This window comes from Marmota monax, unplaced genomic scaffold (assembly GCF_021218885.2).
Source record: "Marmota monax isolate L192 unplaced genomic scaffold, Marmota_monax_Labrador192_F-V1.1 WCK01_AAM20220418_F8-fsc00031, whole genome shotgun sequence".
NCBI lineage: Eukaryota > Metazoa > Chordata > Mammalia > Rodentia > Sciuridae > Marmota > Marmota monax.
In genome coordinates this window covers 19,273,189-19,290,003 of record NW_026695197.1, presented here as the reverse complement: position 1 = coordinate 19,290,003, position 16,815 = coordinate 19,273,189, and the positions used below count along the sequence as shown (strand labels likewise).

At 39.4% G+C, this 16,815-nt stretch overlaps 1 protein-coding gene across 3 annotated transcripts in view; it reads left to right on the top strand.

Annotated features, from left to right (window-relative positions):
* The window catches only part of Myo5b (myosin VB), a 312,210-nt gene extending 299,333 nt beyond the window's left edge, over window positions 1-12,877 (top strand). For all 3 annotated transcript variants that reach the window (XM_046428405.1, XM_046428404.1, XM_046428403.1), the window contains 4 exons: window positions 279-564; window positions 1,140-1,314; window positions 3,016-3,096; window positions 10,028-12,877. In XM_046428405.1, coding sequence (XP_046284361.1) covers window positions 279-564; window positions 1,140-1,314; window positions 3,016-3,096; window positions 10,028-10,180 — 695 coding nt within the window. In that variant the 3' untranslated portion in view covers window positions 10,181-12,877. The remainder of the gene's footprint in view (window positions 1-278; window positions 565-1,139; window positions 1,315-3,015; window positions 3,097-10,027) is intronic.
* Window positions 12,878-16,815: the final 3,938 nt, after the last annotated feature.

The window sequence follows — 16,815 nt, the reverse complement described above, 5'->3', positions numbered from 1 at the left end:
TGGACTTGGCGCAGGCAGTAGAGAATCAAGCTAGTGCATGTGTATCATCTTTATTCCATCAATAAATTTAAGCAAAAATTTGGTCTTTAGATATTTTATTCCACACAGAGATCAACACATTAGAAATGCCTTGCCAAAAGTTGTAAGTTCCTGATAATGTCAACGTTGTGTACCTCTGGATGGGATCACTGCGAAAACAGTGAGTGCTGTTGAGCAGTCCAGCATCAGAGCTTGTTTGTGAGGATCTGCAAGCTTCTCTAACCATGTTTTTCTTTCAGTTTCTGCCATGTTAGAAAATGAGAGCATTCAGGGTCTATCTGGTGTGAAGCCAATGGGCTACCGGAAGCGCTCCTCCAGCATGGCAGACGGGGATAACTCATACTGCCTGGAAGCCATCATCCGCCAGATGAATTGCTTTCACACAGTCATGTGTGACCAGGGCCTGGACCCTGAGATCATCCTGCAGGTGTTCAAACAGCTCTTCTACATGATCACCGCAGTGACTCTTAACAACCTGCTCCTACGGAAGGACGTCTGCTCGTGGAGCACAGGCATGCAACTCAGGTGAGAGAGGCTCTCGTCCAACAAAGGGAGAGAATGGACTCCCGACACTAGCTGGAAGCAGAGCATAATGTGCTTGCCTCTAAAAATGAAGTCCTGATCTGATAGTGCTTGTCACAGCATATGATTCAAACTCAGGTTCTTTTTATTGGTTGAGGAAATTCATTACCACCAAGGTGGTAAACATTAAAGCTTAAGGACTTTTGTATAGTTGAAGACTAGATACAATGTGGCCAGGTAAGAGAAATCAGTGAGTTAGGAGGCATGAAGGCTTACAAAGACTACAAATATGCTTGTGAATGTTAAATATACATTGTTTCAATTCAATATATCTAATGCCTTCTCCTCCATTGCTTTATAAAAATTTATTTCAGTATTTCTTCTTTGGTGGCTTCTTAGTCCCCTTCATTCTTTGATTCGTTTGTTCTTCATTAAACAAACAGCTACCTTTCCAGCTTGTAACCTGTGAGGTAGTTGAGGTGAGGACGATGACACTGGTGGCAGCTATCCTCAAAACACAGGGGTGCCTTCAATCAATGAATTGGGGCTTAACCACTCACTTTTTACCTGTGGCTAAGGTATAATATAAGTGAGCTTGAAGAGTGGCTTCGGGGAAGGAACCTTCACCAGAGCGGAGCAGCTCAGACCATGGAACCTCTGATCCAAGCAGCCCAGCTCCTGCAGTTAAAGAAGAAAACCCACGAGGACGCGGAGGCCATCTGTTCTCTGTGTACCTCCCTCAGCACCCAGCAGGTAGGGTTATTCTAGCCCTCTGTCAACCCCGGTGCTTAGGGCAAGTCCCGCTTCTCAATCTGTTCTTGCCGCTGTGGGGGTGGGTATGTGTGTTTAGTGGTGTACCCCCTGCCTTAATGTAGCCAGACACCACTTTGGTCTGTGAAACAAGATGCCACAGCTGCTGTTTCCTGTAACAGCAGCTGGTTCTTCTTGCTCACTTAGAAAACGAGGTAGTAACCAGGCACATAGTGCACATCAGTAATCACAGCAGTTTGGGAAGATGACACAGAAGGATCACAAGTCTGAGAACAGCTGCAGCAATTTAGCAAGGCCCTATCTCAAAAACTAAAAAGCACTGGTGATGAAACTCAGTGGTAAAGTGGCTCTGTTCAATCCCCAGTCCAAAAAAAAAAAAAAGAAGAAAACAAGGTCTCTCCCTGCTGCAATCCCATCTGTACTGTGAATTGAACCCACTGGCCTTGCATACGCTATACAAGCACTCTGCCACTGAGCTATGCCCCAACACTTTTTAATTTTGAGAAGGAGTATGGCTAAGTTGCCCCAGTTGGACTTGAACTTGGAATCCTCCCTGATCCTCTGGAGTAGTTGGGATCACAGATATGTGTCATTGCACCTAGACACTACTTGTTTTAAATAATGAGTTCTGAATTGTTTCTTATGTAGAAATTTTAAATTTTTCTGAACTTTTCAGCATCAAGCATCTACTCTTTCCAATTATTTCAATATGATTATGTTTTCCCTTAAGACTCCATTTATATTGGTTTAAATGAAAGTCATTAAGAATCAAGAAGTATTTAAATGTCACTTTCCTTTTTCCCCCCTTCCAAAATTGTATTTATATTGCAACTCAGTTGCAGACATACCACCTGTCTAAAAAAGACAGATCCACAGACAGCCAGACCTTGCCCTCTGTCCTGGGTATGCCTACTGGAAATGGCTACAGAGACTGGCACAAAGAAATTAGACTTTCTAAATCAAGTGCATCCCCTCCCCACAACCAACATCTAAAACAGCAAGCTCCAAACTTTGCGTTACAAAGTAAACACACCTCTCCTTACCTCCTACACTAACTACTAATAAATGAATTATTGAACTCTTAAGAACATTGTTTCCTTCTGCAAATGTACTAAAAGTTTTCCAATGTTGCCCTCTTTTAATTGTACTTTTCTTTCACAAGAACTTCTAGATTGCAGCTGGCTTTACAGCTGGGTGGGCTACTTCCACCAATCAGTAAGCAAACCAAAGATTATCTCTCTTTCAAATAAGCATAAAATCTCTTTTATACATGAATTTTTGCATTTCATTTTTCATGGGGGAGGGAGGTAGAAGGGGATTTGGGTGCCTAAACGAGGCATCTAAGGTAAGACTCCTACTATTCTTTGGAAGAAATCTTGTCCTTACTGGTAGATAAGAAGCTGAGGATTTCAGGCAACAGATTTCCGAATTCCTCATTGTCTATAAGCAACCAAGCACAGGGACGGGGTTGATGGGAATGTGGGGAATGTGGATGAGGGAAAAGTCTCAGATCTCCCAAGTGAGCCCTGAGTGTGGATTCCTACTGTAAATGTCAGTCCAGCTCCTTCCATGTTATAAGTCCTGTCTAAAGATCATGATCTTACACCAGTGTCATCTGGTCTTTAAGGTTGTCTTCTGTTCATGTAGCTCTGTGTTAATAAACTTTTGTTTTCATTCCAACAGATCGTCAAAATTTTAAACCTTTATACACCCCTGAATGAATTTGAAGAGCGAGTAACAGTGTCCTTTATACGAACAATCCAAGTAAGTTTTAAAATACTAATCAATTCTGTAAAGTTCTCATCTAAAACTGTAAAAAGAAGTGAACTTTTATGGTTTAAAAAAAAATAGTTATAGATGAATACCACACCTTTGTTTATTTTTATGTGGTTCTGAGAATCGAACTCAGTGCCTCACATGTGCTAGGTAAGGGCTCTACCACTGAGCTACAACCCCAGCCCTGAACTTTTAGGTTTTAACCTTTATTAATAAACTACTAGAAGACCTCCCATTCCTAGGTGTTTAAATAAACATGAACCCTAACACCTGTGAATAACTTGTTAACTATATACACACAAGATTGAACTGTTAGTCTCTGCCACTCAGATCTTAGACTGAATCTAAGTATTTTGTTTCCCAGTAACACATCACTAAGGCACCAAATGGAATTTTCAGAGAGCAAAATATCAACTCTACTCACAAATGGAGCTAAGAAACATTCTTAAGACTTAAGAGTTTAAATGGTGTCTTTATCTCTAAGACTCATAATATTTGCCCTTAAAGAATCTGCTTGGAAAAAAATATTTTAGGCAAATGATTTTTGAAATCTGCCCTGGCTTGCTTGAGTTAAGCCCCTGGTAATCTTGACTGAGCACCTGGCCTGTGTGTGTGGTGGTGACTGACAGCACAGGGATCACTCAGAACCACAGGGCATGTTTCTCCCATGATTGCACATAGGGAAGACCTTGGAGACCCCTTAGCGAGTAAAGTGATGCCAACATGAAAAAAGGATTTAAAAAAAAAAAAGGCAGTAGGGAAATTGATCAGAGGAGGAATCGGGGAGGAAGTTGAAGAACCTTGAGAAAGCGTAGGCTTTTTGTAGAAGAAGCTTTCCTCTGAAACACTCAGGATTTTATTCAGAGCCTCTTCTATGTTTCATTGTAGAGATCCGGAGATTTAGAAAGATCACCTTGTGTCTGAAAAGTTTTGTGGCAAAGAATACATGAACTTTAGCCGGGTGTCTAAGTAGAGGATAGAGGCCAAAGGTCAAGGAAGTGATGCCGAGTCAGACTGAAGGTTGGCTGTTTTCTTACGGGCAACGGAGAAATCACAGGATTATTAAAGATACAGCCTACAGAGGAAAACAGGCCCTCGTGCCAACGCATGCCATGCCAGGGCAGGGGAGGTGCCAATGGAAAGGATCCAGTTAGGGTAGCATATAGCCAGCTGCAGAAAGGGGAGCCAGAGTCCGATGACAGAAGGAAGCCTGAGATCCCAGCCCTCACTGCTGGTTTTTATGGAGGGGTGGTAAATGACCCAAGCAAAAGTACAAGTTTAGAAAGTCTCCCTTGTACATCTGAGATACACAGACCAGCAGAAGAAGTATAACTGTTTATAACTGATTATAAACTGGCAATAGCACTGTTTACAAGAAGGGAATTCAGGCCAAAGGTCAAAGAATATATGGTAAGTCAGACTGCAGGTTTAATGAATAAAGGACATAGAAAACATGTCATGGAGGTCAAGTGTCTGTAAATATGACTAAATACACTGACCAGCAGATCCTGCATCTTACTCAGGATTTTTATCCAAAAAAAATTTTTTTTTGCCAGCTCTAGTTTTATGCTTTGCTTCTACCTATAAGTGTTCAGAGGAAACAGTCCCACACTTGAACTATTTACCATAAGTTCAAGTTCTTTATTAAAGCTATTGGTTGAGTGCTAAATGCAGAATGTACTGACCTTTAAAAACAATTTGAATGTATAAATGTACTGAAACATCACGTGCTACCGCACAAACACATACAACGTTTACGTGTCAGTTAAAGTAATTTAAAATTTTTTAATTTAAATTTGAGAGGGATGTTAAACTCACCAAAGGATCTACAAGAGGATTTCATGAGCAGATTTGCCTTGAGAATTTTTTTTTAAAGAGAGAGAGAATCTTAATATTTATTTTTTAGTTTTCGGTGGACACAACATCTTTGTTTGTATGTGGTGCTGAGGATCGAACCTGGGCCGCACGCATGCCAGGCGAGCACACTACCACTTGAGCCACATCCCCAGCCCAAGAGAATTTTAATTAATTAAATGTATACATGCTCTTTGCAGTTAAATTATAATATATGAAATAATTAACTTTTGTCTCATTTTAAATTCTAAATGCTTAACAATTTTTCAAGTCCTTTAAATAGTAAGGACTATTGATATATTTCTAATAGAGAAATAAGATGAGCATAAAGACTGTAAGAATTATTATTTTTCAAAGCTTCCTGCCACATTTTCACATGCTGTGTGATAGGTTTGTAATAATGGATGCAGCAGAGCTCAGAGTGGGCTGAGTGTGAGAAACCGCTGATCCCAGGAGAGATCAGTCTGCCAGGCCCCACCAGAGCTATCATTTATGAACTTGAATCAGGCTTGTAGCTCATTCCTCCCTGAATATCCTTCTCTCTTAAACTTCTTATTTCCAACTGTTTTTTCAAACTGTTAAAATTGCCTTAAAATTTTAGCCCATTTTTTAAGATGCCAGACGCCTTGGTATTTTGTGATTGAGACCTGGGGACATCAGGAGCACTTTCCATTCACACTCTCCAGGCAACTGAAAACGATGTAATCAATTGAGGTGCTGCTGCCACTGTTTAGCCATCTCACAATCCTATGTCAAACTGGTTTTCTTCTGCAAGCCAGTTTCCCAGTACCTTCCAAATGTGCCCTCATATTTACTGACCTCGGCCCCTGTTTCAAGGCTTAAGAAAAATAGAGGTGCTGTTAGAGTGAGGCCAGCTGGAACACCCAACTTCTGGAGGAGTTGAGCAGATGAGTGCTCATCGTCTTCCCACTGCTAAAAATTGAGAAATGATGAAATCTCCAGAAAGTCACAGCATATCAAAATGTTGTCACTATTTGAAGCAATAAAGTTGCCTTGTCTCAAAGAGGAAAAAACACTTCATATCTCAAGCTAGTGTGGAATGACCTGTGTTTTCACAAAATCAAGATGATGGATTTTCCTCTTAGCAATACTTCCACAGTTGAGTGGCCTTTGCAAGAGCTCAGCTCCTCCCTGCAGTCTGAGGTTCTGAGGTTGGTTGTGAATGCACAGGCAAGTACAGGGAGGTGTGTCCAGTTAATAACAAGCGGCACTTACCACGAGCTAGCAGCTGCACCCAGCATTTTACATGCGTTCACGCTTGATCTTCATAGTCTTATGAGAAGGGTGCTCTCCCCATCCCTCCACCTTTTGTTTCTGTTTTTTGTTATGTTTTAGCTTTGTGTCGCTGTGACAAAATGCTGGAAGTAATTATCTTAGGAGGAAAGATTTATTTTGACTCAGTGTCCAGAGGTTCCATCCCTGGACACTTGGCCCTATTCTTTAGGCCATAGTACATCATAACAGGAACATGTGACAGGCCTATTTGCATCATGGAGGCCAGGAAGCAAAAGACACAGGAAGGGGCTAGTGTTCCAAATATCCCCTCCGAGACATGTCCCTGAAGACCTGACTTCCTCCCAATGGGCCCTGCCTCCTGGAGATGCCACCACCCTCAACAGTACCAAGGCTGGGGGCCAGCCCTTTAATGCATGTGCTTGTGGATGACATTCCAGATCCAAATTATGGCAATGTTGTACCATTTTAATCATTTCTACATGTACAATTTGGTGGCAGTAAGTACATTGACAATGTTAGGGAACCATCAACACTATTTGCAGAATCAGTCCATCATCCTGAATAGGAATACCCATTTGAGCAGTGACATCTATTCATCTATTTCCCTTCCCCCAGCCTCTGGGAACCTCTCTTCTCTCTGAATTTGTCTAGTCTAGATGTTTCATTAAGGAGACACGTAATTTGTCCTTTTGTATCTGGTTTTTTAATAACGTTTTCACGACTTTGGTATCAGATCATTACTGGCTTCATAAAATGAGTTAGGAAGTGCTGCTTTTGTCTTCCAAAACAATTTTTCTTTTGGAAAAATTTGAGAGGAATTAGCATTAATTCTTTAAATGTTTGGTAGAATAACCATTGAAGCTCTCTGAACCTGGCCTTTTCTTGTTGAGAGGCATTTCATTACTAATTCAATCTTCTTGTTTTATACATATTCAGATTTTCTATTTTAAAAAAAATTTAGTTATATATGGATAGAAAGCCTTTATTTTATTTTATGTGGTGCTAAGAATCGAGCCCAGTGCCTCACACGTGATAGGCAAGTGCTCTGCCACTGAGCTACAGGTCCAGCCCTTGAGTGAGTTTTGATAGTTTGTGCTACCAGGATTTTATCCATTTCATCTAGATTATCCAATTTGTTAGTATAAAACTGATTTTAGCATTCTCTTAACCCTTTTTATTTCTGTAAATTTGATAGTAACATCCTCACATCTGTTTCTGATTTTGGTTAATTCTGAATTCACTCTTTTTTTCTTAGTTTAGCTGAAGACTTATCAATTTTATTGAACCAACTTTTATTTAATTTTTTGTTATATTCTATTCTCCATTTATCTCCATTGTAATTTTTATTTCCTTTGTGTTGCCTGTCTTGAGTTTAGTTTGCTCTTCTTTTTCAGTTATAATTTACATGAACCATGAGCTATTTGAGATTGTTAATTTCAACATCTTGGTGGATTTTCCAGTTTCCCTTTATTTCTAGTCTTATTCCATTGTAACCAGAAATGGTTATATGACTTCAGTCTGAAGTTTAATAAGATTGTTTTGTATAATCTATGGTCTGTCCTGGAGAATGTTCCACCTACATCAAGAATGTGTTTCTGGGTCTGGGGTTGTGGCTCAGTGGTAGAGCACTTGTGTCCATCTACAACTAAAAATATTACCCCAAAAAGGTTTCTGTTCTTGAGTGTTCTGTATGTGTGTTAGGTCTGAAGGGCTTGTCATGTCATTCATGGTCCTCTATCAATTTTCAGTTTTATTCCATCTGTTATTGAAAGTGAGGTGTTGAAGTGTCCAGCAAGCATTGGAGAACCATTTCTTCCTGCAGTTCTGTCAGTTTTGGGTTCATATAATTTAGGGCTTTGTTGCTAGGTATATATGTGCTTATAATTGTTCTTGATGGATTGAACCTTTTTCTGATATATAATGTCCTTCCTTGTCTCTAGAAACAACTTAATTCCAGGTGTGGTGGCACAGCCTGTAATCCCAGCAACTCAGAAGGCTGAAGGGAGGCCAACTTTGACAACTTGGCCGGACCCTGTCTCAAAAAATAAAAGACCTAAAAAAATAAATAAATAGCTGGGAATGTAGCTCAGTAGTAGAGCATCCCTGGGTTCAATCTCCAGTTCCAAGAGAGGGGAAAGGAAGAAAAGAGAAAATAATGTCTGCTTCATTCTTGAAGGACACTTGTATCAGATATAAAATTCTCAGCTGACGTGTTTTTCCTTCAGACATTTTCACCCCACTGTCTCCTAACCTCCATGGCCTCTGATCTTATTTTGAGGATACCTTCTGACAAGTTATTTCCCTTGCTGTCAAGATTCCTTGTCTTTGGGTTTTGACAATTTGTAATATTTCTCACTATATATCTCTTTGAGTTTATTCAAGGTGGGATTCAAGTTTCTTGATTGTGGCATAAATATGTCTTTCATCAGATTCAGGATGTTTTGGGGCATTATTCAAATATTTTTCTGCCCTCTTTTCTCTCTTTCCTGGGACTTCTAAAATATGTATGCTGGTATATTGGTACCTGGTTGCTCAGGTTCTATTCATTTTAACTCATTATTTTTTCTTCCTCTTAGACTGGATTGTTTCAGGTGTCTGTCTTCAAGTTTATTGACCCTTTCTTCAGCCTACTTAAGTCCACTGTTGAAAGCCTCTGTGAATTTTTCATGTCAATTATACTTTTCTTAAAATGTCTGGCTTCAAATAGGAGGAAAAGCGAAGAGGATCTGACCTTTTAAATACTCCATTTGATACTGCCAGGTCATTGATAGCAAAAATGATAGTGATTTTAGCCACTGCATCCCAAGAGATGCCTGAACTGGGCCAGGTGTGGTGGTGCACACCTGTAATCCCAGCAGCTCAGGAGGCTGAGGCAGGAGGATTGCTAGTTCAAAGCCAGACTCAGCAACTTAGCAAGGCCCTATGCAACTGTGAGACTCTGTCTCAAATTTTTACAAGGGCTGGCAAGGTGGCTCGGTGGTTCAGCACCCCTGGGTTCAATCCCAAGTACCAAAAGAAGTGGGGGATGGGGGGAAGGCCTTAAACCAAGGCAGGCTTCTGTCTGGGATGCCCCCAGACCAACCAAAGTGCACAGAATCTCAAATTTTTGGAGGACCAGGTCCCATTGCTTTTCCTGGAACCAAGCAGCTCTAGAAATACAGTTGTCTGTCCCCACAGCTGCCCTGGGGCTGAGGAATGGGGCATGGTAGCCAGTTCCACACGCTGCTCACAGCAAAGATCGGCCTCTCCTTCAGTCAGACCCTCTCCCAGTTAAAATAAGTGTCCAGGCAGGTTCCAGAGTTGTGAAATAGCTGATAACAACCACTCCTTCCAACTGCATAGTTGCCCTAGTGGAGGGACCAAACCCTAGACTTCCTCTTTTGCCAGTTTATGTCCTGTTGTTCTTCCCTGTTCCAGGAAACTGGAAGAGAAAGGTTCATAAATTTGCCCAGGGTGGTACAAGTGCTCAAGATGTCTGCTTCTAGAACCTATGCCTGCCACCACTTTACTCCAGTGCCTCTGTACATGATTTGTACCTGAGATCTATCTTTACCTGCTCCTCCTTTTTTCTTTTAATTAAGCTTTCTCCCTTCTAGAGAATTATCTGATTGACAGGCTTAAACCAGAGCTTCTCCCTGCACCACTCAATATCTTGGGTACAGGGAGACCGCATTCTCCTGGTCCTGACAGCTTTATTAATAAGCGCAGAAATATTCCCATGCTATATACCAGCTTGCTTTTGTGAATCCACTTAAATTGGCTATTTCAAATGTAGTGAGTTTTTATGTGGCCTTGTTCTTCCCCGTAGGCACAACTACAAGAGCGGAATGACCCTCAGCAACTGTTGTTAGACTCCAAACACATGTTTCCTGTTTTGTTTCCATTTAATCCATCTTCCCTGACGATGGACTCAATCCACATCCCCGCGTGTCTCAGCCTGGAGTTCCTCAATGAAGTCTGAAGATGTGCGTTTCCCACATCAGCTTGCTTCCCAGTGAGAGCAAGAAGGAAACATGTGCAGTGAAGTGACCCTGCGCATCTGTGGAATCTGGTAAAAATGGATCAAATCAGCGATGGAGAGCCTGTGGAAAGTTCGAACTAAGACACACCTCTCTCATTATTTTGGGTACATACTGCTCAGAATAAAAACACCTGAAATAAGAAAGTTTTTTTTTTTAAAGGTTTGATTTCAGTCTTAAAAAAAAACCAAAAAAAAACACAAACACACACACAATAATCTACAACCACCAAGCAGTCCCTGTGGCCATCTAAAAGGTACCTGTTCTATAAAGTGGAAGTGGCCCAGCTCTGATCTTTGTTAACTGAAGAATGTCTAAATTAAGATATTAAAAATATATAACAAATTTCCTGCAGAGGACTTACCCTTATTTGTAACCCTGAAAATGGCATCTACTGACATCCTGAGGTTGACAAACCACAGGAGTGGGTGAGCTTGTGGTGAGATGTTTTGAAAACAAAAATAATGGGCCTGGGCCTCTGAGAAGCTGTGAATCAGACAGTAGTACAAGTGACCTCCAGATAAAGTATTTTGCATATTAGTTTCTGAAGCAAAATTAATAGACCCAGTCTCTAATATGCTCAGGGCCTTTGGGTAGTCCTGGGTTTTTAAAGAGTTAGGCTGAAAATGCTACTGTCCCAGGTATCAAATGTGAGAAAGATGGAAAAATATTAAGATGCTAGTCTGCACTCACCAACAAAACTTCCACCACAAAAAAAATGTATATAAGCTAACTATTAGAGAATAACAATTCTTGCTTTATTAACAGATGTAAAAAGTCAGTGTGAAAACTTAATCTCATAATGCCATAAACCTCCAATAAGAACATCATATAATTTGCTACTAATCCCAGACACCCAAGAAAGGAAGGAAAATAGACTGCAGTTTGAGAACTCTGAGAACTTTAAGAAATAATACATGATCATTAAGTTATTTTCCAAAGACTTGTGGTTTTTGTCTTGTTGGGATTTGGGGTTGCTTTGGTTTTGTTTTTTGAAAGAATAACATGGCTTAAGCCAACTTCTTAAGCCTATTTTCAACATTTTTCATATTTACCACACAAAAATCATTGTAAATATCTCTGCTGTGAAATAAAGATTTAGCAAGAGTATTCAGTAGTATCACATAATAGATTTAAAGTCCGCTGTTAGGATTTTTTGTTTTGTTTTTGAGGGTTTGGGGTTCTTTGGGACTCTCCAAAAGATTTCTCTACATGTTGGAAGTAGAACACCCTCCACCCCATCTTGTACTCAGCCACCCAACTTAGAAGGCTCTTGGGAGCACAGCACACCCTCAGCACAAAACGGTCCTCTGTCCTGTGCTGGTGGAACTCTGTGTCCTGTCTTCCTCCTCATCTGGGGCAAGAACAAGGCACAGGGCCTGGTGAAAGCTGCTAACAGTTGTGTTCAAAGGCACTGTCATCAGTCAGCATCTTCGCCTCTGTCCACATTAAACATCCTGGGGCCCCTTAGATATCTGCAGGGTGGTGCCTTCCCTCCTTAGTTTGAGTTTCATAGTCACTGACATCCCTGTGACACACCTTTCAACCTACAGGCTGACTTTGGAAAACCAATCTAAAGCAACTGGGATTGTGGCTACCTCTGCTTTAAAGTCTTGTGAAATACGATATGCTTTCTAATGCACTTTAGTTTGAAATTAAGTCTCATGTAAAGACTGTTCCTGACCTTCAAGATAACCCAAAATGCCTTGATATTAGCAATACACAATTTTAACAAGCAGTGATTCCACAAACACAAAGGCTTACTGTCCTTACACCATTATCCCTCCACTCTCTGGGTTGCTACTCTGCTGTCACTGGTTCATCACTAGAGGCCAAGGGCTCACTGAATAAAAGTGTGGCGGTTAGAATACATGGGGTAGAGGGAAGTTTATGAATTGTCCTCTTGGCCTCTTCCAAAAGACAAGGGCATTGGGTTGGAATTCTAATTTACAGATGACTGACAAATACAGTATTGATTGCATAATGTTTAGATCTGCCCAATTTAACATCATATTTGGAGGCTGAAAGAAGCATCTTTAGGTGAACTTGAACCTTTTGTTGGCTTTTTATCCCCAAGTATAAAGTCAATACACCTCAAACACGTCCCAACTTCATGAAATTGGATGACTTAATTTAAATAATTCAACTTGAAGGTTTAAATTCGCCAAATATCTCTGCTTTCCATTGTTTAAAATTTGACAACTTTTCTCCGTGCCTTTAACAGTTACTGAGATAACTGATTTATCAATTGTTTCTCTAAGATAAGTGTTGCTGTGGAAAGAATTTCAAAGTTCAGTGTAACAACAAAGTGGACTTTTCTCTTTTGAAACAGAAGCATTTTAAAGGTTACTGAAGAATCAAATATTTATAGCAAACAACTTGTGTTGTAAGTATTACATGGGACCTGTTTACCTATAATAACGGGTGTATTTACCCATGAATTAATCATTGCTGATGCTGATGAGCACAGTTCTCCATGCATTCTCCTTGTGCTATCAGAGTCATGGTACCTATAGGCTCACCTGGGAAGCACATTAGACCCAAAGGTAGACTTTCCCCCACTTTCCATGGAGCATGCTGTTAGGGGTTATTTCCCTTGATTCTTCCTAGTAATAAATTTTAAGGCTTTTTTTTTTTTTTTTAAAGCCATGAGCTTGGAAAATTTAGAACGAAATTCTACCATCAGGGCTGGGGTTGTGGCTCAGTGGTAGAGTTCTCCCCTAGCACACATGAGGCACTGGGTTCACACCTCAGCACCATATTAAATAAAGATAGTGTGTCCACCTACAACTAAAAAATTTTAAAAATATTAGCCTTAATGAAGGCACTAAGATTGTAGTAACAAGTTAGAACCCATTTACTTTGCATTGTCTTCATGACTGTTGCCCTAATCCTAAGGCAGTGAGAGAGTGTCCTAAATTGAAGCATTTGTACAATGCCTACGTGACTACATGGTTACTGAAATGTGACCACATGGGGCAGGACCCTTCCATTTTTCTCACAGAATATTTGCAGTCAGTCTCTAAAATTAATTTGCATGAGCCAAATAACCAGAATTTACTTTTTGTATACATTGGTGCCATAATTAGAACATTAGGGAATATAGAAAATTAGAAGTGAATGCCAATGACTAATATGGGACTGGATTTTTCTCATAAAGGTCATTAGATACTAATTGTTTTTCCTTAAAAAAATTCTAATTAAAGGGAATCAGATGAAATTAAGCTACTTTCTAAAATGACACAATATAATCCAGATTTGGATCTAACATTTTGCCATCAACTGATGTTTAGATGAAGGACTTCCTCTCTGAAGGAGTCCACACCATATTCAGGGGTAAATATATCATTACAGAAGAAATGCTACTGATAAAAGTATTTTTCCATTTTGGACAAATATGTAAATTACACCTTTGTTTATAGAAAAAATGCTTGTAATAGTCACTGTTAATATTCAGGTGTGGATAAAATTTGTGGAAATAAATACTTTTGAATAAAAGTGGTGTGCCAATCTAAACAAAATTTAAAACAGCTACACATTGGCTAAAAAGTGTTTAATGTTAAACTTCATTCTGGGGCCTATACACAAACATGTATCAGTATCATTTAAACCAGGGGTTAGCACACAGTGGTCCAAAAGTCGGGGGTGTTGGAGAATTTTCCCTCTAACATAACGGGGCTTACTGAGAAGCTACTTTAAAGCTATAAAATTCAAGGCACTTTGGGAGTGGGAAGACTTAGCAGATCAATGAAACAGAATAAAGAGCCTGGAGATGGAACTGATTACATGTGTAACACAGCATGTGGTAGAGATTAAAAATGAGAAAATGTTTACAAAATATTGAATTTGTAAGTGAAAAATTAACAAAATAGGGGAAATCATCTGGATGGGTAAAGACTCCATACCACCAACATATTACCAATTGTCCCCTGAATCTCAGTGTCTAGCTCAGTGGTTGTGTGCTCAGCACCACAAGACCCTGGGTTTTATCATGGGGATGGGGTGGTAATATCCACAATGTACTGTTTACTGAAAAGTTGCCTCTGAACCCAACTTCCAATTTAAGGATGGATTCCCCTTCCTTTCTGGTGTCTGACCAGATAGTTGCACTTCAGGAAAGACTTCACCTCAGACTTATCTAGGCCTGTCTTTAACACCTCATCAGGAAAGCTATGAAGAGAGAAATTTCACATCCAGGAACTGGTCTGATGCTGGAATTAGGCCATGTTGTTCTTTTGCACATGAACAATTTTACAAAGTACCAATATCAGATGTTTTTGATTCTGATCAGGTGAGACAAAACCAGAATTTTTGTGTAAGTACAAAAACAAGATTGCTGTATGTAAACCATGCAACACCAAGATACCAAATATCCCCTCATCAGCTACTCTGAGGAACTGCAACTTCACCGGGTGTGGCTTTAGCCTAACTCTAATCTCCCCTCCACCCTAGTGCTAGAGATCAAATCCAGGACACTGAACAGAGGTAGAAAAATTGGCCAGTGTAATAGGATAGAGGTCCCAACCACAAAGACATCCAAAAATCTCTTTTCTGGTTGATTTTGTAGTAGGGGGATCTTATTTCTAAATAAGGTTATAGTCACATAAGAATATTTCTCTCAACAGATAGACTGCATGTACAATAGTGGTCCCACAAGATTATATCACCCAGTCATGGCCATCTTAGTTTGTGTAAATACACTGTATTGTTCACACAATAATGAAGATTCAGGCCATGTCCCCATTAATAAGTGAAGCATGACTGTATGTCAAGATGCCCCCTACTTCTTGACAGCACCCGATCTAGAGAGAACTGCTTCTTTGGACCCTCCTCAAATCACCTAGCTAAAGGTCAAATCCTAACACCCTGTTACTGAGACACTACCCCACCAGTTCCCTAAGTCATATTCCTGGTGTGCTGCCTACCATGTTGCATTGGGCATTAAACCCAACTTATTCAACAATAGGTTTGTTTCTGGAGGTGTTTGGCTTGAGGGAATCAACAGTGTTGTCTTCTTCCACCAACATTACTATTTTACAGAGTAAATTTAAGCCCAAGGATTTGTTGTAAAGTTATATTGTTAAATAAAATTCTAACTAAGGCTCTTTACCTATATAGACACTGAAAATAACTTTCAAACAAACAGAAGAGAATATCAAGTATCTTTCAGCACAAGTCTGAGACAGTCTCAAGGCCACTGGAACTTACCAAGACATAGGGAAAACTTAAAATGAGGGAATTCAGCAATTCAGTGTCTATTATTTTCTGTCTACATTTCTTCTCCTTTACCTTGTTTGCAAATTGAACTTTTTGAAGAGTGGTCATTTGTCGAAAGGACAAAACCCACATTCAATGGATAAAGAAAATGTGGTATATATACACAGCCATAAAGAATGAAATCATGTCATTTGCCAGTAAATGGATGGAATAAGACTATCATGCTAAGTTAAATAAGCCAATCCCCAAAAATCCAAAGGCCGAATGGTCTTTCTGATATGAAGATGCTAATACACAAAAAGCAATAGCTGGGGTGGGTGAGGGTGGGATAGAAGTTCATTGGATTAGAAAAAGGGGGATGAAGGGAAGCAAGGGAGTGGGAATAGGAGAGACAGTAGAATGGATCAAACATACCCTTCCTATGTGCATATATGAATACACAGCCAGTGCAATTCCACATCACATACAACCATAAGAATGGGAAGTTATACTCCATGTATGTATAGTATGTCAGAATACACTCTACTGTCATGTATATCTAAAAAGAACAAAAAAACCATAAGCTAATATTTGCCTTTTAATGAACAAGAATTGAAGACCTCATCACAGCAATTAGATCAGCAGTGAGCATGTACATAATTTTCACAATGTCACTCTTTCACATTCATATGCTCATTTTAAAAAATTGTCCTCACTCCTGCTGACTTCATCAACTTTCCAGTTTCCATTACCGAAACTTCTAAAACCATTGCTGCTTAAGCAGCCATATACCTTGAGTATTATAGGTAGACAGAAATACAGAAAGAAATACTATGCATTTTTTAAAACACTAAAGCTAAATTTGTAAGAGTAGAACAATAATTTTACATTTCATGACAAGTTTCACCTTTAGACCAAAAAGTTACAGCTAATTTTTACATACACAGTGTTGTATAGACTGCACCTACCTAAAGTTATGTAAACATGAAAAGAACTAAATACATTACAGAATAACTCATTTCAAATCATTCTATAGCTTACTTGAAGGACATATTTCCTCCCAGCTTTTATTTTGAAGTAAAAACCTACAGAAAACTTATAAAAATGGAACAATTAACATATACTCTCCATTAGATTCCCCAATCAGTAATTTTGCATACTTGTATTCTCTTTCTTTACTAGTTTCCTTATATACATTTTTTAGTCTTTTGAGAATGAGTTGCAGATATCAAATTCTTCACTTCTAAATATTTGTTTATCTGCTAAAAACAAAAGACAGTCTCCTGCATTTTAACAAAATTATCATAATCATAATTTTCATAATCAGGAAATTTAAAGTCAGTACTACTATCTCTGGATGATTTATATTTGTTTTCCTAAT